Source organism: Cajanus cajan, chromosome 10 (genome assembly GCF_000230855.2).
Source record: "Cajanus cajan strain Asha chromosome 10, NIPB_CcT2T_4, whole genome shotgun sequence".
Lineage (NCBI taxonomy): Eukaryota > Viridiplantae > Streptophyta > Magnoliopsida > Fabales > Fabaceae > Cajanus > Cajanus cajan.
Window position 1 is genome coordinate 6,259,865 of NC_138526.1, and position 19,982 is coordinate 6,279,846.

The 19,982-nt window shown below is 34.5% G+C and overlaps 2 protein-coding genes across 2 annotated transcripts; one reads left to right on the forward strand and one right to left on the reverse strand.

The window, feature by feature from the left end:
- Positions 1-4,231: 4,231 nt before the first annotated feature.
- On the reverse strand, positions 4,232-8,309 carry LOC109790975 (beta-hexosaminidase 2). Its single transcript, XM_020350226.3, has 2 exons — positions 7,311-8,309; positions 4,232-5,364 (listed from the first exon to the last, which is right to left on the reverse strand). Exons 1-2 carry the CDS (start codon positions 8,098-8,100, stop codon positions 4,430-4,432), a joined length of 1,725 nt encoding a protein of 574 aa, XP_020205815.2. The 5' UTR covers positions 8,101-8,309; the 3' UTR covers positions 4,232-4,429.
- Positions 8,310-19,017: 10,708 nt separating this feature from the next.
- On the forward strand, positions 19,018-19,725 carry LOC145952287 (uncharacterized). The gene has a single exon (XM_083064626.1). It carries the CDS (start codon positions 19,018-19,020, stop codon positions 19,723-19,725), a length of 708 nt encoding a protein of 235 aa, XP_082920752.1.
- Positions 19,726-19,982: the final 257 nt, after the last annotated feature.

Below are 19,982 nucleotides of genomic sequence, written 5' to 3' on the forward strand. Positions count from 1 at the left end.
TGTTAATGAAAACATCACATTAAATTTAATTAATATTACATAATTGTCTTAATCACGAAAATCACGAAAACGTAACAAGGTCACGAGAAACAACATTGTATTCGCTATATTAAGTAAGTGTGCTATGTTTGGTAGATCTGTCATAACTAGTGCATGCAAACATAACGTGAAAACTTGAAAGGTGCTCTTATGTTCAAAGAATGTAAAAACTTGAAAGGTGCTCTTATGTTCAAAGAATGTAAATATACAGAAGTCACTGATCGATGTATCTACACATCTAGACTCAAACTTGTGCATTTTGTGCATAACCCAATTAATATCCGTTACCTTTTAACATGTTAAATTCAAAGTTGTTTTCATCTAGACTATATATACAAGATTTTGTATTAATCTAAAACTATTTAAAACCTCAAAAGTATTTTATAAATTTTAATTATAATATAATTTATATATTCAAAGATTTTCTTTTACACCAATTAAGTATTTATTTGTCATAAATTATTGTGATATAAAATAAATATTTATGGTACTTGTTTTGTATTTAAGTTGGTTTTGCTATTGGGCCAGTGTTGTCCAACATTAATAAAGCAAATGTGTAGTCTGAGAAAATAGCCCAATCCTTCCTAAGTCATGAACATTCCAGTATTCCCTCAAGCAATTGACATTACCCCGGCAATATTAAGCATGCAAAAGAGATCAGGGCCGACCTAAATATAACGCATATAAGGCTCAGTCTTAGTTTTAGGTTCCTAAAATATTTTTTTATTTATAAAATTTAATGAATCAGTTAGTATTAATTTTGGTTTATTAATCATTATCTAAGCCTAATATTGTAAAAATTAAATTTTAATATTATATTTTTTTGTTGAAAGTTTTTTTTTATTTTTTTATTTATGGATGATTATTAATTTTCTTGTCACTCTCTTTTATTAAAAGGACTCAACTTCAAAATTCACTTTAAGTCTTAAAATATGTTAGATGGGCTCTGCAAGAGATATCAAGTGCACTCTCTCTAACTTACTAGAGTAATTTACTCTATTATTTTATTCTAGTTTATTTCAATAACATGAACTTCAAAGTAAAAAAATAAAAATAAAAAAGTGAAATTTGGCATGAGAGAAACTTAAAAGAGACGAGGCTTGATTTTAAATTTTGACTTCTACAATCTCCAGTCCGCTTATGTTTACTAAATTGGTTTAATTTACTTTTAAAATAACCATGATAACAGTTCTTTTAGAGGAGTTAAGCAGTTAAGCTTAAGGAGCGCGTTTTGTTCACAAAATCTTTTTATTTTTATGAGAATTTTAACTAAAAATCTTGATTTTTGGTAGTTATTTAAAATAAAATGTTTTCAAGAAATATGATTTTTTAGAACCATTTTTACCTCACTTTTCTAAAAAAAAAAAAAACAATTTGATGGGAGAGTAAAAATCCAGTTTTCTTAAGTTAAAAGAGAAGTTTTGAATATATAAAAATATTATAATATTCCTTTTAAAATAGAAAAGTTAATTAATATTTTTTTTATTCATTATCACTTGAATAACAAACACAAAAATGTATTAAATTCATTAACTAATTAAAATATAAGTTAAATTAAATAATTCATTAGACATATTTTTTTTTTTTATCACTTTTAATTATATTATTCTTTTAAAAAAAATAAGTACAATGCTTCATGTATAAATTTTTAATAAATTATTTTATTGTATTTTTTATTAAAAAATATTTTATTGTTATTAGGTAAGAATTACTATTTTTTTTATCACTTTTCTTGTTAATCTAATAATAAAAATTAAATAATTATATAAATTTTATAAGATATGGTATTTTATAGTTATTTAAAAATATAATTTATAAAATTGCTTTGCTAATTTTTTATTATGATTTTTAGCTTCTAAATTTAACAAATTATTTAAGCAAACTAATCCTATATATGTTTTTTTAATTGTTTTCTTGTTTACTTATATTTTTAATTTAATTGTTATTTTGATTATTAATTTAACTTTTTTTTTTCTTATTATGCTAAATCATAAAAGTTATATTTTACACTTTGATCTACTGTGATTTTACATATAGTTTAATCTTATATAAATTGTTGGTTTTTTTATTTTAAGTTAAATATGATATATTATTTATATGTTACATTATGACATACACACTGCAAGGAAGAAGAAACTCATTTTTTTAAAGATTATTTTTGTAAAAAAATTATATAGCTAAGAAATATTGTAACCAAATGTGATAATTTTAATTTTCTAGAGAAACTTATATTAATATTTCTAAGAATCTTTATGAATAATTAAATGAATTTTAGCTATTCTCAAGAATCATAATTACGAGATTTGTAATTATCAAAAATCATGTTTCCCATGTATGAAAAAATTACTCCTCTATCAAATGTCTCCTAAAAGTAAATTTTAGTAGAGTTTTTCAAATTTATGACTTACCGTATTAGAAATGTCACACACTCTTTTAAATACATTCTTTCTAATTAGTTAAAATTTATTAAAAAAACATAAATTTTAGTAAGTCTCACACCCTATTTAATGATTTTTTTATTATGATTTTATAGTTTTCATTATTTTTTAACAAATAAGTAAATATATTAAGATAAGTGTGTTATCCTTACAATATATATTAAATTTCAACAATTCAATCATTAAAATAAAACTTTATATCAAATAGATTAAGTTTATAAATGTTTTTGAAATTTAAAAATATTTAATATTTCATTATATAAATTATAACTTTTAAAATTTATAAATTTAATTTATTTAATAAATTTTTTTAATTTAATAATTAAATCATTAAAATTTAATATATACTAGGTGAAATCTACTAAGATGAAGTCTTTTGTTGAAAACTTGAAATACTTTGACGGTCAAGATGAACTAGTGGAGAGTCAATATATAATAAAACTTATCTATATTTTTTGTCATTGTTTTCATAGGATTTTTTATGGTCAAGTGAGCTAGAGTCACCCAATTTTGTGGTACATCTATTACTCCCATAAGCCTAATAATTTGAAAACATATATGCCAGTAGTTTATGTTCCATTTTATTTTTTAAAATATCCAGATGAAAGTTAAGGACTAATATTTTGAGATATTAAAATTTATTTAAAAAAATTATCTCTCTTTCCAAAAATGTTTTTTTTCACACATACTGATATCTTTGTTTAAGGGACAGTTATCTACCCCTTTAAAATTTACTAAATGTTTTATGTTCCGCCTTTAATCCATGAGGTTGATGCTTTTGGATACATCCATTAGTCTTATAGAAAAATATACGATTTTGCTTTGAATTGTTGTGTTACCACAGTGACTTGAAAACTCTTTGGGCAAGTGGTGGTCACAGCTAATGAGATTAATTTTTGTGCAAATATTCTGGAAGAAAAAAACAGTACAAACACGTTAAGTTTGGGCCAGGCTAAACCCGTGTGGAAAAATGTGCAATGTTATGTAAACACTCGAATCTGCGTTGAGGCTGAAATTGTGACTATGAGTGTGAACTCTTTAACTAGATGGGCTATAAACTCTTTAGATAAGATTTTAGGAAGAGGGCATAAGTCCAATCTTTCAAAATTTTGGTAACTAAAAAGAAAAGAAGAAAGAGAAAGGACTCTTCTATAATGCTGCAATATCATTCTTACATTGTCATCCCATGTTAATGATGTTATCTTTTGTAATGAACTGCTTCTGTGTATCCGGAGAGAAACCTAAACAGTAAAGGCTAATTTGACTACTTTTACAATTATTTGTTTTTGACATAAGTTTTTTGATTAACTACATAACAAATCGTATTATACTAATTCAGTTAAAAAATTTAGCTACATATTCTATCAGTCTAGTTAGTTTCTTTATTGTAAACCTTAATCTCATCTTATGCTGTTATTCTTGCTCGGCTCAAACAAATTTGCTTCAAAAGTTTTGACAGGATGTAATTTATCTTTCCTTATGAATGAATATATGTATTGAAGTTTCTTCACTGGTCAGTGGCTAATCAGTCAAAAAAGAAGTGAGTCACAAAAGTTAAAATGAAAGTAAAATTCATCACTAATGCTGATCCAATTTTCCCTCCTTGCTATACCAAATACAAACTCAAACAGAAAGCACCAAAGACCCCAACAAAAACATCGATGATAATGTTATTCTATCAATAACCTGCTTAAGGCAGCATTTGGCAAAATTTTAGTCATATATAGACAACAACTTACAAGTAACAACACCAATTGAAATCAAGAAATGTATAAATTTAATATTCTTTGACATTACAATCATTCATCATAAAACAATAGGCTTTCAGGAGGCCTACACTGCTATACACCAGTTGGACACTAAAGAGTATAGACTAACGACCCAATTAAAATTAAGAGAATTTTTTTCTTCTTTTCTTCCTTTTTCATAACAAAGTAAGAATGCTAGTACACTCACTGAACTGTGTTACACATACCAGGATTCCTAACACACCAAAGTGGCTGAATAGGTTCAGCCCCTATTCCTCTACTTACCATTCTACTTCTCCATTCATTCAATCTATCAGTGGCCTCAGCATATCTCTTCCTACCCTTCTCATCCCTATTCCCTGACCACAGTGCCTCAGCCAATGCACAACTTCTAGGCCAAATCCTTGCATCCAAAACAGTTGAATCAGCTTGTTCTGACCACAGTGCTACCTCCCCACCCAAAACCAACTTTGCTTCTTCCTCACTCAACCCATATGCTATATCATAGTCATATATCGTTTGCCATGTCTTAAAGGGTCCACACCAAGATCCACCATCATCTTTCACATTCCCATTTTGGTCATCATAGATGCTATTATTCCCCACAAAGTCACCATGCCCACAATCCAAGTAATAGAATTGTGATGAAGACACAATGGTTCTGTATCCAGAAGAAACTAACTTCTTGGTGTTGTTGTGCCCATTGTTCCATGTTTGCAGAATCACATGCTCCTTGGGGAGCATTGTGGATGGCACATGGACTGTGTCATCTAGCAAAACGTCTTCCCAATAGACAACGGTGCGGTTGAGGGACAAAATGAAAGGGAGGGTGTTGTTGATGAACTTCTCAAGAAGTTGGCTTAGAGTGCCACCGTCTGATAGATACTTCTGAATTGTGGGATCGGTTTTCCAGCAACCTGGTATAACCTCATCAGCACCTGAGTGGTAGAATTGTTCTGGGAACAATGTGGTTGTGTCACGTATGACATTCTTTAGGACTTGGTAAGTCTTGGGGTTTAGAGGGTTCAAATGACCTGTTCCTGGTTCTGCAGCAAGCAAATCACCCTCAGCTGGCCACCAGAACATGTTGGCACAAGTTACAATGTCAGGGTAGGCTAATGCCCAAGATCCTGTGTGCCCTGTCAATATGTGGTTCATAGTTTCATACCAATCAGTGATCATCATAATTATAAGAACTTGTGAAGCTGAATTATTGAAAGACGAAAAGAAAGGTTGGTTTTCAATCAAAATGTAATATCATTGCAAAAACAATGTTTGTAACTTGATACATACAAGTGCCTAATTAATTTTGTTTATTGTCCTTATGATTACATAAGAAATACTAGCAAATCACTTTTTTACACACTTCTTTTAATACACTCTTTCTTATTAAAATTTACAAAAGCAGGAGCAAACCCAAGAATTTTGTAATTTTCGATATATTTCAACCAATCAAAAAGAGCTTGTTTGAAAGTGTAACATTTAATGTGTTCCTAGCATATCTCCTAATTATAAAAATTAGTTTTCTGTTTCTTTGTGTGTGAAGTTCCAACTTAAAAGAACATTCTCATGGTAAGGTGCAGTTAATGATCCTTTTTTGCTTTATCAATATAGACTTCCATTATTTTAATCACCAATAGAAACATCACGTTGACAGAGAACATAATATTCTATGGTTAGCTGCAGCCATAAAACCTTATGTTTTGCCAATATACACCTTATTGTAATCACCATCCCTAGAGCCATCATTTTGTAATGCTTAATATAAACGAAAATAGGCAAAGGTGAGTTGAAGTCTTTCTTAGTTTGGTATAGAAGGAATAGAAAACAAGACACTGACTCCAAACAGACGAAGTTCCTACTATATCAGTACACTAAGGATCATAATAGAAGGAGGCCCCCCAATCAGCTATAAAAACAACACAAAGGTTCCCTTCATGCAGCATAAAAGTAAGGTTCCAATCTTTGTTTCAGAGATCTAAAATCCAGGATAACATCTCAGATTCGCTAGAATCTAGTATAAAAAAATTGCATTGTCGATCAGAATGAAGACCTAAACTTTACCAAAAATATCTTTTTGGTTACTAGGGAGGTGTATGATTTGCTATGGGGATGGAGTGGTATGCTAAAGTGCAGGCAGAGTGACCTAGCTCGAACTCGATCACTGGATCAAGCAATTCCAAAGGAATTCAGAGCCAATTGATGTTTGAGATATTTTCAACAAAAAATTTTGGTATCAAACTCGAGTAATGTTTAAAAATTGGAGATAATGCACATTTTGATTACTAGGTGGCAATTGTAAGTCCCTTAACTAATAATTGGCTGGCACTCTGACTGGGAAACAAAAAAATATACATACTTAAAAACAGATTCCTACATTTAAAAGACGAATATCTTAAAAGACACCAAAAGCAACATCATGGAATAAGAAATAGTTAGTGTGATTCTTGCTTTTCATGAGATACACATATCCCCTCTAATATATTATCTGTTACTCTGCAAGTCTAAGTAAAATAACCCTTTCAAAAACTGCCACCGATAGAAATTTTTTTTTATGAATGTATAAACACATTTTTCAAAACTCTTGTTCATTCTGGTATTTGTATAGTTATACACCAGTTCTAACTCTGTCTGTCTCGTTTGAAAAACAAAATTAACACCTAAACCTCACAACCAAAATGTTCAGCTGGAAATGACTGGAACTAGGTTCTGATGAAAAATAAATAAAATCTACGAAGTAAGAATTTATGAAAATTAAACAAAATGTTCACTTATATACACTAAATTGGACATATTTGAGATCTCCAACAATTGTGATCAATTAATTATTTAATTAATTCAGCAATAATATTTACACTCCACACAACTAGTTAATTCCTTGAAGTGACAAATACACACACAAAAAAAAAAAGCATAGTAATCAAACACATTTCAATTAATCTATTAATTCAGAACTGTTGTTCAAGCTGAAAGTGAAATCGTTCTAATGCAGCTCGTGACCCCAAATAACAAAACAAAAACAAATCCAAAAAAAAAAAAAAAAAACTTCCTAACAAACTCCAAAAGTAAAGGGAATTGAACTAACCAGGTGAGTCAATCTCAGGCAACACACGAACCCCACGATCAAGACCAAACTCCACTATTGTTTTCACATCCTCTGGTGAGTACACCATGTGAGACGCATAAGCACCCTTTTCAGCCAAGGTAGGCTCAGAAGGAAGCACCAAGGGAAAAGAGTGCGAGTCCGTAACATGCCAGTGGAACACGTTGAGCTTGTTCATGCTCATGGCTTCCACTGTCCTCAACAAGTCCTTCAAAGGGTAGTAGTTCCTTGAAGTGTCCACCATGATTCCACGGTGGGCATAGATGGGAGAATCCCACACGTGCACTCCCACTGCAATGCACGTGGGGCGGCCCCATGCGAGTTGGGAGAATGTCTCCAGGCCTCGCATGGCGCCCCAAGTTGTATTTGCAGTGAGAGTGGCCAAGGAAGGGAGGATGGATAGTGTGTAGGATTCGTCCACATCATGGACGAGTCCTGCATCGGGATCGACAATAGTGAGGGTGAGGGATTCTAGTGGTGGAAGGTTTGTGGAGATGTTGACCCCAGGGGGGACAAGTGGGTGGTGGTGTTCGGTTTTTACGAGGTTTTGGATGCGGGTGACGGCGGCGGAGAGGTGTTTGTTGTGGTGGGGCGTTGTGGTGGTGATGGTGAATGTGGAGGCTATGAGGGTGGCTTGGTATGGTGGGGTCCACGTGAGGTTTCTTGGTTTGGGCCACACGTTGATGATGGTGGTTGAGTGTGTTAGGCATGAGCATGACAAGAGGAAAAGTAGTTGTAGTAGTAAAAGCAGTGTTGGTTCACGTTTTGTCATGGTGGTACGAGGAATTGGTTGTGTTTATTCATGGTTGTGGTGGATGATGAAGTGTTATATAGGAGGATCATGATGTGTGTTTTGAAAATGGATGGAACTATGGAAGTGCTTTAAGAGTCAGAAGCTTCATCGGACAGCTATTCTATGTTTTGTTTTTCTGTTGTTTGTTTGCTTGTTGGTTGGACTATGTGCCTTTGACACTTCCGTTGGTTTCATTTGGATGGAATTGATTTAGAGTACAAGGACTGCACTAATAAATTATTGAGTAATAATTGTATATTCATTAACAAATTAATAGTCTACTAGTTAAAGAATCAACAACTGATTTTTTTTAATAGAAAACTAATTATAATAAAATTATGTGGATAAAATTATAAATACATTTTTTAATAAAAACTGTCCACTTTTAACCTATTAAACCTTGTTCTTAAGATTAGCATATCTTTCTAATAATATTTAGGACAAAATACATGCATTTGTATACAAATTGTTTATTTATTAAAAAATCTTGGTAGAATAAGAATTATTTATTCACTAAAAGTTTTATAGAATTGTTTTTATATGTGTTTTGTTCTTATATTTATGTACAAAAAAAAAAAAAAAAAGCTTTGTTCTCATTTAATGTATTTATCAAGCTTGTTATTTTTACAGAAAAAATCACAATTATACTGGGATTAGAATAAACTATCTTTTATAATAATTTTTATTTATTATCGGTGTAAAATGTACATACATATTAAACTCTTAATATTTTTTGTTGAAAGTAACGATTAATCTACGTGGATATTCCCCTTAATCATACATAATGAAAGTATTTTTCTCCTAGTCTATTTCATAGATAAGGCCAAATTTACTTAATAATTGATTAACGTTTGATTTTATTTCGAAATTGAATCAGATTGTGGTTTTTTAATATATTTTCCCTTCTGGAATACCAAGTGTATTTTTAAGTTAAAAAATAGGAAATAAAAATACACTTGACATGAAAAACTAATGTCAACATTACATTTTTTTCGGTGTTCACCATCTTAAAGGGAAAATATTTTTCAAAGCAATCTCTCCTTCATAAATAATTAATTTTGAAAAAATCCATTTTTTGTCTGACAGTCGTGTTTTGTGTGCGATCTTAGTCGAATTTTTTACGTAAATAATATTTTTTTAAAAAAATTATAAAAATAATATCTGTGCAACTTTATTTACAGAAGTAACACTAAACACTGTTCACGTTCAGAATTCGGTTCTCCGGGAACTAAATTCTGAGCCTTAATAATTTTTTTTTATCAGAATTCGGTTCTCAAAAAACTGAATTCTGAGTTGTTTTAATTTTTTTCCGGGTTTGTGACCCATTTTGGACGAATGTTGGAAGTGGAACAGCCCGTTCCGGAAGCAGAACGGACCGTTCTACTTAAACACAGAGTCTTTTTTTTAAAATAAAAACGGGCTAAGAACGGGCCATTCTAGAGTTAAGCTTTTACGCATAAGTTGACTTCTAAAACGGCCCATTTAAAAGTAGGATTTTAGTTATTTTTTTTAAGCTGGAACAGGCCGTTCCAAAACAAGAACGGCCTGTTCCAGAATAGGAATTTAAACACTTTTTTTTTTTTAATTTGGAACGGCTTTGAAAAGACCCGTTCCAAGATACGTTTTTAGGCATAAAACAGCTGTTTGGAATGGGCCATTCTGGTTTTTGAACGGCCCGTTCTGGGAAAACAGTGAATCCGCTGCTTTTCTTATAAATAGGCCCTTTACCCTTCATTCTCTCCACACGGTTTCAGCTTACCTTGACTCCTTTATTCCTTCCATGTACCCCTTCTAAATCACTTTCTTAAAATCACGTTCATTTCCTTTAAACCTTTCATAAAATGGCTTCTTCAATCTACGTTATTGTTCATTCAGATGGTTCCATTAACCAATGTCCGAATGAAGGAATCACCTTCTCCTCTCCATCTGCAAAATTAGTTCGTATCAAGAGAGGAATTACTCTAGAAAGGCTACAAAGAGTCATCCACACAAAGTACATCGATAAGATTCTGAGAGGGTGGCTAGCATACAATTTTGGTACCCTATTAGACTTGGCCCAGGGGTTAGTAACTATACCTGTGTTGAGTTAACTGATGATGAAGACGTTGAGCCACTTTTCAATGTTCACGATTCTAATGAACTTCAATCAGGTATTGAATTATATGCTACCTTTACTACAATTGAATCACATGCACCACAAGTTTCACCTTCAACTTCACCTTACGAAATTTATCAAAGTTACCAGAACACTAACCCATCTGGCCCTTCTTATGATATCCCCTCCAACTACGACATTGAGTCATACACACAACTTTTAACTGGTCCAATCATGGACCTTAACCAAATACATTTTTAGCCATTTGACCAAGCTACACCTTCTGCGTCTCAACCCAATGTTCAAACCAACATTGAAGATCATCTTGTTGTTGGTCTCCCAACAGAAAATGTGTTTTTAGCGAGGATGATGAGGTTCCACTTGGAAATCCTCAAGAATTCCCTCAATGCTCCTCGGTTCCTTGGAAAATTGACAAGGAATGGAAGCTCCAAGAAGCACCAATGTGACTCTAGCTTGCGTCTAGCTAAGTCCGGAAGAAGGAAGAATTTCCTAGCTCTACAAGGAGAGGATCTCAAGTAGGGTAGAGTTAGGGAGGGTGACTTTCGGATAGGCAATTTCTATGGAAAGAAATCTCATCAATATATCATCCAAAAGTGTTTACACAATCCGGCCATAAAGGAATTTATAGTAGAAATTAGGTTAAGGGTTTAAGTTGGGTTCACCTAGAGTTAAGTAAAACCATGGTATGGTTAACTTAACTCTAGGCGCCAAAATTTGAATTCTAAATTCAAATTTTGGTGCCAACCGGCCACCCACTCCATGTGCTCTCATTTGGCATGTAATTAGGAGGCCATTTGAGTTGCATTTCGGATCACACCATGTGCATGTGTTGCACGTGGCCGAAATGCACACCAAATGTGCTTCTAATTACATGCTAATGTAGATTAACATGTAACCTAATTAACTCTAAATTCACATGACCTCTAATGAAAATCCTATACTACAAGGCCGAAAATACAAGGCCCAAAAGAAATACAAGGCACTAAGGCCCAATCCTATTCTAACCCTAATCTAATGGGCTTGGGCTAAAGCCCAACAAAATAAAGTGATGGGCCTTTCTTGGGCTTGGGCCCACTCTTCATGCATCCTTCTTGCCATTGCTCTAGTAGTTGGGCCCTTAGCCCATGGGCCTCCTCCATCATCCCCTCCCTCTTGAAGAGGATTTGACCTCAAATCCAGAGTGTCCGCCTCTTGGGTAGCTAGTCCTGTAAACAAAGAAAGATCAGAAACATTGAAACTAGAACTAACACCATACTCAGAAGGGAGATCTAGAACATAGGCATTGTTATTGATTTTCCTAAGGATTTGGAAGGGTCCATCTCCTCTAGGACTAAGCTTTGACTTTCTTTTGGAAGGAAACCTATCCTTCCTAAGGTGTAGCCAAACCCAATCACCTTCCTTGAAGATAACTTCCTTCCTACCCTTATTATTGTATTTTTGGTATTTTTCTGTTTGGGATTGAATATGATCTCTAACCCTCTCATGTAATTTCTTGACAAACTCAGCCCTAGATGTGCCTTCTTTATGAATAAAGGAAGCAACATCCGGAAGAGGTAATAAATCCAATGGAGTAAGAGGATTAAAGCCATAAACAATCTCAAATGGAGACATGTTAGTGGTCTTGTGAACCACCCTATTGTAGGCAAACTCCACATGAGGAAGATAGTCATCCCAGGACTTCTTATTGCCTTTGAGGATTGCCCTCAACATAGTCCCTAGAGACCTATTTACTACCTCAGTTTGCCCATCAGTTTGGGGATGACATGTGGTAGAAAATAGCAGTTTAGTTCCAAGCCTTGCCCAAAGAGTTTTCCAAAAATGGCTTAAGAACTTAACATCTCTATCAGAGACTATAGTTTTGGGTAACCCATGGAGTCTCACAATCTCTTGAAAGAATAACTTAGCAATGTTACTTGCATCATCCACTTTGTGGCATGGAATAAAGTGTGCCATTTTGCTAAAACGGTCCACAACCACAAATATGGAATCCTTTCCTCTTTGGGTTCGTGGCAAACCAAGGATAAAATCCATGGAAATGTCTACCCAAGGAGAAGAGGATATAGGCAAGGGTGTGTATAGCCCATGAGGTTTAGTGGTAGACTTTGCTTGTAAACAAGCAATGCAACTACTACAAAACCTTTGGACATCTCTCTTCATATGAGGCCAAAAGAATTTCTCTCTCAAAAGTGAAAGAGTCTTCTCAATTCCAAAATGCCCCATGAGCCCACCCTCATGGCTCTCCCTAACCAAAAGTTTTCTAATAGATCCTTGGGGTATACAAAGCTTGTTTTCCTTAAAAAGAAACCCCTCAGAAATATAGTAACCTTGGTAAGGTTTTTGAATACATAAAGAATAAAAGTTAGCAAAATCAAGGTCTTTCTCATACAACTCCTTGATGTCATCAAACCCTAATATTTGAGAACCTAGGGTGTTCAATAAAACATGTCTTCTTGACAAAGCATCAGCTACTACGTTGGTAGAGCCCTTTTTGTATTTGATGACATAAGGGAACTGTTCTAAATACTCAACCCATTTTGCATGCCTTTTATTTAATTTATGTTGTCCCTTCAAATATTTAAGTGATTCGTGATCATTATGTATGACAAATTCCTTGGTCACAAGATAATGTTCCCAAGCTTGAAGGGCACGAACTAAAGCATATAACTCCTTGTCATAGGTAGGGTAGTTCAAGGTAGCCCCATGAAGTTTTTCACTGAAATAAGCTATTGGGTGGCCACCTTGTAACAACACAGCTCCTATGCCAAGTCCTGAAGCATCACATTCTAGCTCAAAAGTTTTAGAAAAATCAGGCAGAGCTAGAACAGGTGCTTGAGTGAGCTTATGCTTTAGATCTTGGAAAGCTAAGTTATGTTTTTCCTTCCATTCAAAGACCACATCCTTCTTCACCAACTCATTGAGAGGTGAAGCTAAGGTAGAGAAGTTAGGAACAAATCTCCTATAAAAGCTTGCCAATCCATGGAAGCTCCTAACTTCACTTACATTAGTAGGAATAGGCCATTCTTGGATGGCTTTGATTTTCTCGGGGTCCACATGAACCCCATTTTTACTCACCACAAAACCTAAAAAAATAACATTATCTACACAAAAAGTGCACTTGTCTACATTGGCAAACAAGTGATTGTCTCTAAGAACAAGAAATACTTGTCTTAGGTGATCCACATGATCACTTAGATTTTGGCTATAGATTAAAATATCATCAAAATAAACAACTACAAACTTACCAATGCAATCCCTAAGGGCATGATTCATCAACCTCATGAATGTGCTAGGTGCATTAGTAAGCCCAAAAGGCATTACTAACCATTCATATAATCCAAACTTAGTCTTAAAAGCGGTTTTCCACTCATCACCTTCTTTGATTCTAATTTGGTGATATCCACTCTTAAGATCTACCTTGGAAAATATGGATGACCCATGCAATTCATCAAGCATGTCATCAAGCCTAGGAATTGGGTGCCTATATTTTATGGTGATGTTGTTGATGGCTCTACAGTCATAACACATCCTCCATTTTCCATCTTTTTTCGGCACCAAAATGACAGGTACAGCACAAGGACTTAGACTCTTTTGAATCCAGCCCTTCTCCAACAACTCTTGGACTTGCTTCTCTATCTCTTTGGTTTCTTGTGGATTAGTCCTATAAGCTGGTCTATTGGGAAGACTAGCCCCAGGCACAAGATCTATTTGATGCTCTATTCCCCTAAAAGGTGGAAGTCCAACTGGACCTTCTTTGGGAAATATATCATCAAAGTCATCTAAAAGATTTTTCACCTCAAGAGGTAGAGTAGTTTCCAAAGAAGATGTGGCAGTGCAAGTTAATGTTCCTCTACACATGAGGATATGAGATGATGATTCAAGAAAGAGAGAAGTTTTGTGTAAAGGTTTTGATGGAAAACTCTCCTCTTGAACTATCTCTAGAGAGGGAACATTAATCTCTCTAGAATCCTCTTTTTCATCAATTTTTAGAAGTTTTTTTTTTTTCAACTTTTTTTGGTTTTCCTTTTTCTTGCTCACGTTTGGCCTTCATTTGTACTTGATCTTCTATCACTTGTGAAGGTGATAAAGGATGAAGCACAAACTTTTTACCCTTATGTGTGAAAGTTATTTTATTAGTTAGGCCATCATGATGAGTTTGTTTATCAAATTGCCATGGCCTACCTAATAAAATATGACAAGCCTCCATAGGAACTACATCACATTTAACTTTATCTTGATAGTTCCCTATAGAAAACTCTACTTCCACTTGTTGGTTGACCACCATATCCCCATCATCATTAAGCCAATGAAGTTGATAAGGTTTTGGGTGGGGTGTGGTAGTCAAACCCAACTTTTCAACCATCCTAGTGCTACAACAATTGCACCAAGACCCACTATCCACTATGAGAGAACAAGCCTTGTTTGAAATGTTACATCTTGTATGAAAGATGTTCTCTCTTTGGGATTGTGTATCACTAGGTTGGTTGTTGAGGACCCTTCTCATCATAAGAAGTTCCCCATTATAAGGATAAGTGACCTCACATGTTTCTCCTTCACTTGCTTCTTCTTCATCCTCACTTGAAGATGAAGAAGTAGTAGCTTCATCTTGGCTACTATAAATGTCTTGGCCCCTTAAAATCATAACCTTCTTAGTAGGGCATTGAGAAGCAATATGGCCTCTCCCAAGACACTTAAAGCATTTTATGTCACTAGTCTTAGTGCTAGTGTGTGAAGTGTTTGTGTTTTTCTCTTTTGCCTTTTCTTTGCCCTTGTCTAGGTTTTTGGAGGGAAAAGTGTTTTTCTTTTCAAAATCATTTTTCTTGTCTTCCCTCTTGTAGTCAACCTTAGAATAAGATGATGAGTATGAGCTTTTAAATCCTTTTCTCAAATTTTGCTGTTCAACCTTGATGCAAAGTTGAACCAAATCATTTAAATCCCTATAAGGGAGAAGCTCCACTTTATCTCTTATTTCAAAAGTTAATCCACTTAAAAACCGAGCAATGGTAATGTTTTCTTCTTCCCTAATGCCAGCCCTCATTAAGTATAACTCCATCGTTTGTCTATACTCTTCCACAGTCATATTTTTTTATGGAGTCTTTGGAGCTTATTGATAAGCTCCCTAGTATAGTAAGAGGGAATATGTCTCCTCCTCAAGGCACTCCTTAATTCATTCCAATATTGAATTGGAGGGTCATTATGGAGACGCCTATCTCTCACTAAAGAAGTCCACCAATACATGGCGTGACCTTGAAAGCTTAGGGTGGCTAAGGAGACTTTTCTTTCTTCATGCACTTGATGACAAGTGAAAATTTGTTCCACCTTCATTTCCCAATCTAGGTACCCCTCAACATCATCTTTTCCATGAAAATAAGGGAGATCTACCCTAGATTCCCTTGGCTTGGGGGTCCTATGCACTCTTCTAGGAGGTGGTTGATAATGATCTCCTAAAGCAAGACTATCATCATTCATTGACTCTCCTAGAGTTGAACTATGGTGGGAGCTATGTCTACTTCGGTGCTTGTGGTGTAATTTTTCTTCTTTCTCCTTTAATATTCGAATCTCTTCCTCTAAAGTAGCAAGTTGAGCCTCTCTTTCAAGTTTTTCTTTAAGTTTTTGCTTGGCTTCTTGCTTCTTCCAAAGCTTAAGTGATCTTAATTCATGTGTTACTTTTGACAAGTCATTGTAATCACTTGAATTACTATCACTTTGAGGAGTAGAAAACTCTTCCATTATAGGAGAAAGTGGCTTTTTGAGAAATGATTTTTGAAAATCAATTGTTTTTATGCAAGGTTAAGACTAAGTACTAGGAGGATTATGTATACAAATTGAACTTTGGAGGGAGGTGAGCTACTAAGAGCCACTTAAAAACCAAGCCTCTTCAAGTAAAAATTACTAATCCCCTTTGTAGTTAATCTCTACCAAATTCTTTTCAATGAAAATGATTTTTTTGATGTTTTTGTGAACTATGATAAGCTAGACGTATGAAAGCAAGTAAAACAAGGATTAAGCAACAAAAAATTAAACTACCTAAACGTGTCCTAAGGTGAGAGCTTGAGAGATATCAAAGATCAATCAAGGACCACTCCCACCAAGTACTAACGAAAATTGTAAACTTAAGGAGAGATGGTTGTGTACCAAAGACACTCCCAAGACACTCCTTGTAAAGGCCAAATACAAAGTACTAACAACAAAGAACAAGTGGCTGAAATGAAGTATTAAAAACAGCCACAAAGAATTAGTGATGGATTAGTGACCAAATTTTGCAACAAAAAATTCAAATTAGTAAGGTAAAATCGGTCACTAAAAATCCGTCACTAATGCTTATACATTTTTTTTAAAATTCAAATACAATCTTCAATTGAATCTCCAAGAATTCTCCACGGAAAGGCTAGTCCAGCCACTTCAAATTTCCAGCCACAAGTGTTTGGTGTTTGATAGCCAAATCCGAAAGCCTCCTTTTCCCTTTCCTCCTCCTTTTCTTAGTCCTCTTTTGATGACCCTTGTAGAACTAGCTTCTAAGGAGATAAACTAGGTCAAGCATAGGTCACATTTGAGTTCCATGATGAATACAAACAACACAAGTATGGAAGAGTTATAGGAAAGAAGATTAGAGTAGAAGAAGTGAATATAGATGACAAAAGACAAGATTAAACTAGGTCAAGGAAGAACAAACCTAAGAAAGGTTCTAGAGTAGATGCACAAAACCAAACACTCAAAAATAGGTGAGCTGAAAATTTCTTTTAATGAATCCAAAACAAGTAGAAACCGAGAAGAACAAATTGAGAAATTAAACTCCTTAATTTGGCTTTTGCTTTTCAAATTAGGTTTAGCATATTTTTTTTTTAAATTCACTTTTGATTTTGAACTTTCTTTTCTTCTTTTTTTTTTAAATCTTAGGAGTTGCCTTTTTCTTTAAAAGAACCTCACAAATTCTCGGTCACACCTTAAATGAAGCACCAAAACCGGATTCAAATTGAAATTCAAATGCCACACAAATTAGGTCAAAATGTAATGAACATGTGACATGCTTTTGATGCTTGGTTGGTTTATGTAGCACATGCACGGTTTTGGCTCCAATTTTCAAATTCAAATTGCAATCCAAACACAATTTTCCAGCACACACCAATGAAACAAAATCAAACCTCACAGAATTAAAATTTTTGTGTAAGACATTTTCAAAAAATTTTGGAAGCCTAAAATTCTAAGAAAACTACTAATGATCTAGTAGTAATTTATGAACTCAAAAATGAAACAAAATTCATGAGCTTATACCAAAGAAAAGAAATGGATCTCGGCCAAATCCAGAAAATTGTTTCAAGATGCAAATAAAAAATTAACAAGGATCAACAAGCATAGCTAAGATAGATGAACATATAAGAACTACACAAACCTACTAGACATGGATTTAAAAATAAAAGACTCAAGCATTTAATTGACCGAATAAGATGCAAAGAAGACTCAAACAAAATCAAAGGCTAATAGGCAGAAAATTCCTAATTAAACACAAGAAGAAATTAGCATGATTCATGAAAGCATATAACATAGGCGCATATGAATCATTCAAGCAATACAAACTAGATCCATCAAATTTTGAAACAAAAACTAGATCTAGGAAGGAATCAACTCAATAGTGACATGAACTCAAAAATTGAACAAGATGAACTCAAGATGAACACAAGAACAATTTGGAACCACGGATCAAAATTCAAGAAGATGAACTTATCTCTTGAAGACCGAAGCTCTTGATACCACTTGATGAGGTTCCACTTGGAAATCCTCAAGAATTCCCTCAATGCTCCTCGGTTCCTTGGAAAATTGACAAGGAATGGAAGCTCCAAGAAGCACCAATGTGACTCTAGCTTGCGTCTAGCTAAGTCCGGAAGAAGGAAGAATTTCCTAGCTCTACAAGGAGAGGATCTCAAGTAGGGTAGAGTTAGGGAGGGTGACTTTCGGATAGGCAATTTCTATGGAAAGAAATCTCATCAATATATCATCCAAAAGTGTTTACACAATCCGGCCATAAAGGAATTTATAGTAGAAATTAGGTTAAGGGTTTAAGTTGGGTTCACCTAGAGTTAAGTAAAACCATGGTATGGTTAACTTAACTCTAGGCGCCAAAATTTGAATTCTAAATTCAAATTTTGGTGCCAACCGGCCACCCACTCCATGTGCTCTCATTTGGCATGTAATTAGGAGGCCATTTGAGTTGCATTTCGGATCACACCATGTGCATGTGTTGCACATGGCCGAAATGCACACCAAATGTGCTTCTAATTACATGCTAATGTAGATTAACATTTAACCTAATTAACTCTAAATTCACATGACCTCTAATGAAAATCCTATACTACAAGGCTGAAAATACAAGGCCCAAAAGAAATACAAGGCACTAAGGCCCAATCCTATTCTAACCCTAATCTAATGGGCTTGGGCTAAAGCCCAACAAAATAAAGTGATGAGCCTTTCTTGGGCTTGGGCCCACTCTTCATGCATCCTTCTTGCCATTGCTCTAGTAGTTGGGCCCTTAGCCCATGGGCCTCCTCCATCAGAGGACGAAGACGAATTCCTCTTTGCACATTAAGATGATGATGAAGAAACCCTCCCAGTTCCAAATAATCCACCACTAGAACCAGTAGCCATATACAACCCACCTCCACACTTTTTAGAGTTTCCCAATGAAATCCAACATGACACTGAGTATAGCCATTTGTTGGAGCGTGATATGGTTGTGTATCCACCTGGAACACTATTTGTTGGCCAACGCTTCCAAACAAAAAGAACAAATGCAGGACGCTATAAATAGATTTCACATTGTCAACCATTGCACTTACAAGGTTAAACACTCAAGCACTAGTAGGCTTCTTATGGAATGCGTTCACCACGACTGTGCCTGGAGATGTCGTGGTATATTGCGCACCAGGGAACAACATTGGGAAATCATGATCCTTGAGGGCCCCCACACATGTGTTTCCCCACTTATCTCCCAAGATCATAATAAATTGGGATCACAAATGATTGCTCAAAGCATTGGTGAAATTATTGAGGTTGATCCATCGACATCCATTTCAACCATCATAGCCCACATCAAGTCCACCATGGGTTATACAATTAGTTACAGAAAGGGATGGTTGGCCAAGCAACATGCCATTGAGAATATCTTTGGAAACTGGGAGGAGTCGTACAACAAGTTACCAGGTATGTTGCAAACAATGCAAATGTATGTTCCATGTTTTATTTGGAAATTAAATACGCAACCAGCTTACCAAGGTGGCTTATTGGACGAGGGGAGTGTTATATTCAAAAGATTATTTTGGACCTTTAAACCATGCATTGATGGTTTTGCCTTCTGCAAACCAATTGTACAAGTGGATGGTACCTTTTTATACGGGAGATACAAAGGTATGCTATTGGTCGCAGTTGCGCAAGATGGTCGCAACAACATAATTCCTATTGCATTTGCTATTGTTGAAGGTGAAACTAGCGATGCATGATTTTTTCTTTCTTAAGAACTTAAGGCGGTATGTAACACCGCAAGATGGGTTGTGCCTTATTTCTGATCGTCATGAGGCTATTCGAAGTGCATACTCAAGAAATGGAAGTGGCTGGATGGAAAACAATTTTGTCCATGTCTATTGTATTCGACATATTGCAAAAAATTTCATGCGACGATTCAAAAATGCAGCACTGAAGAAGGATTTCGTCAATATGGGTAATTTTATCATTACTTTTTTTAAACCATTTGATTATT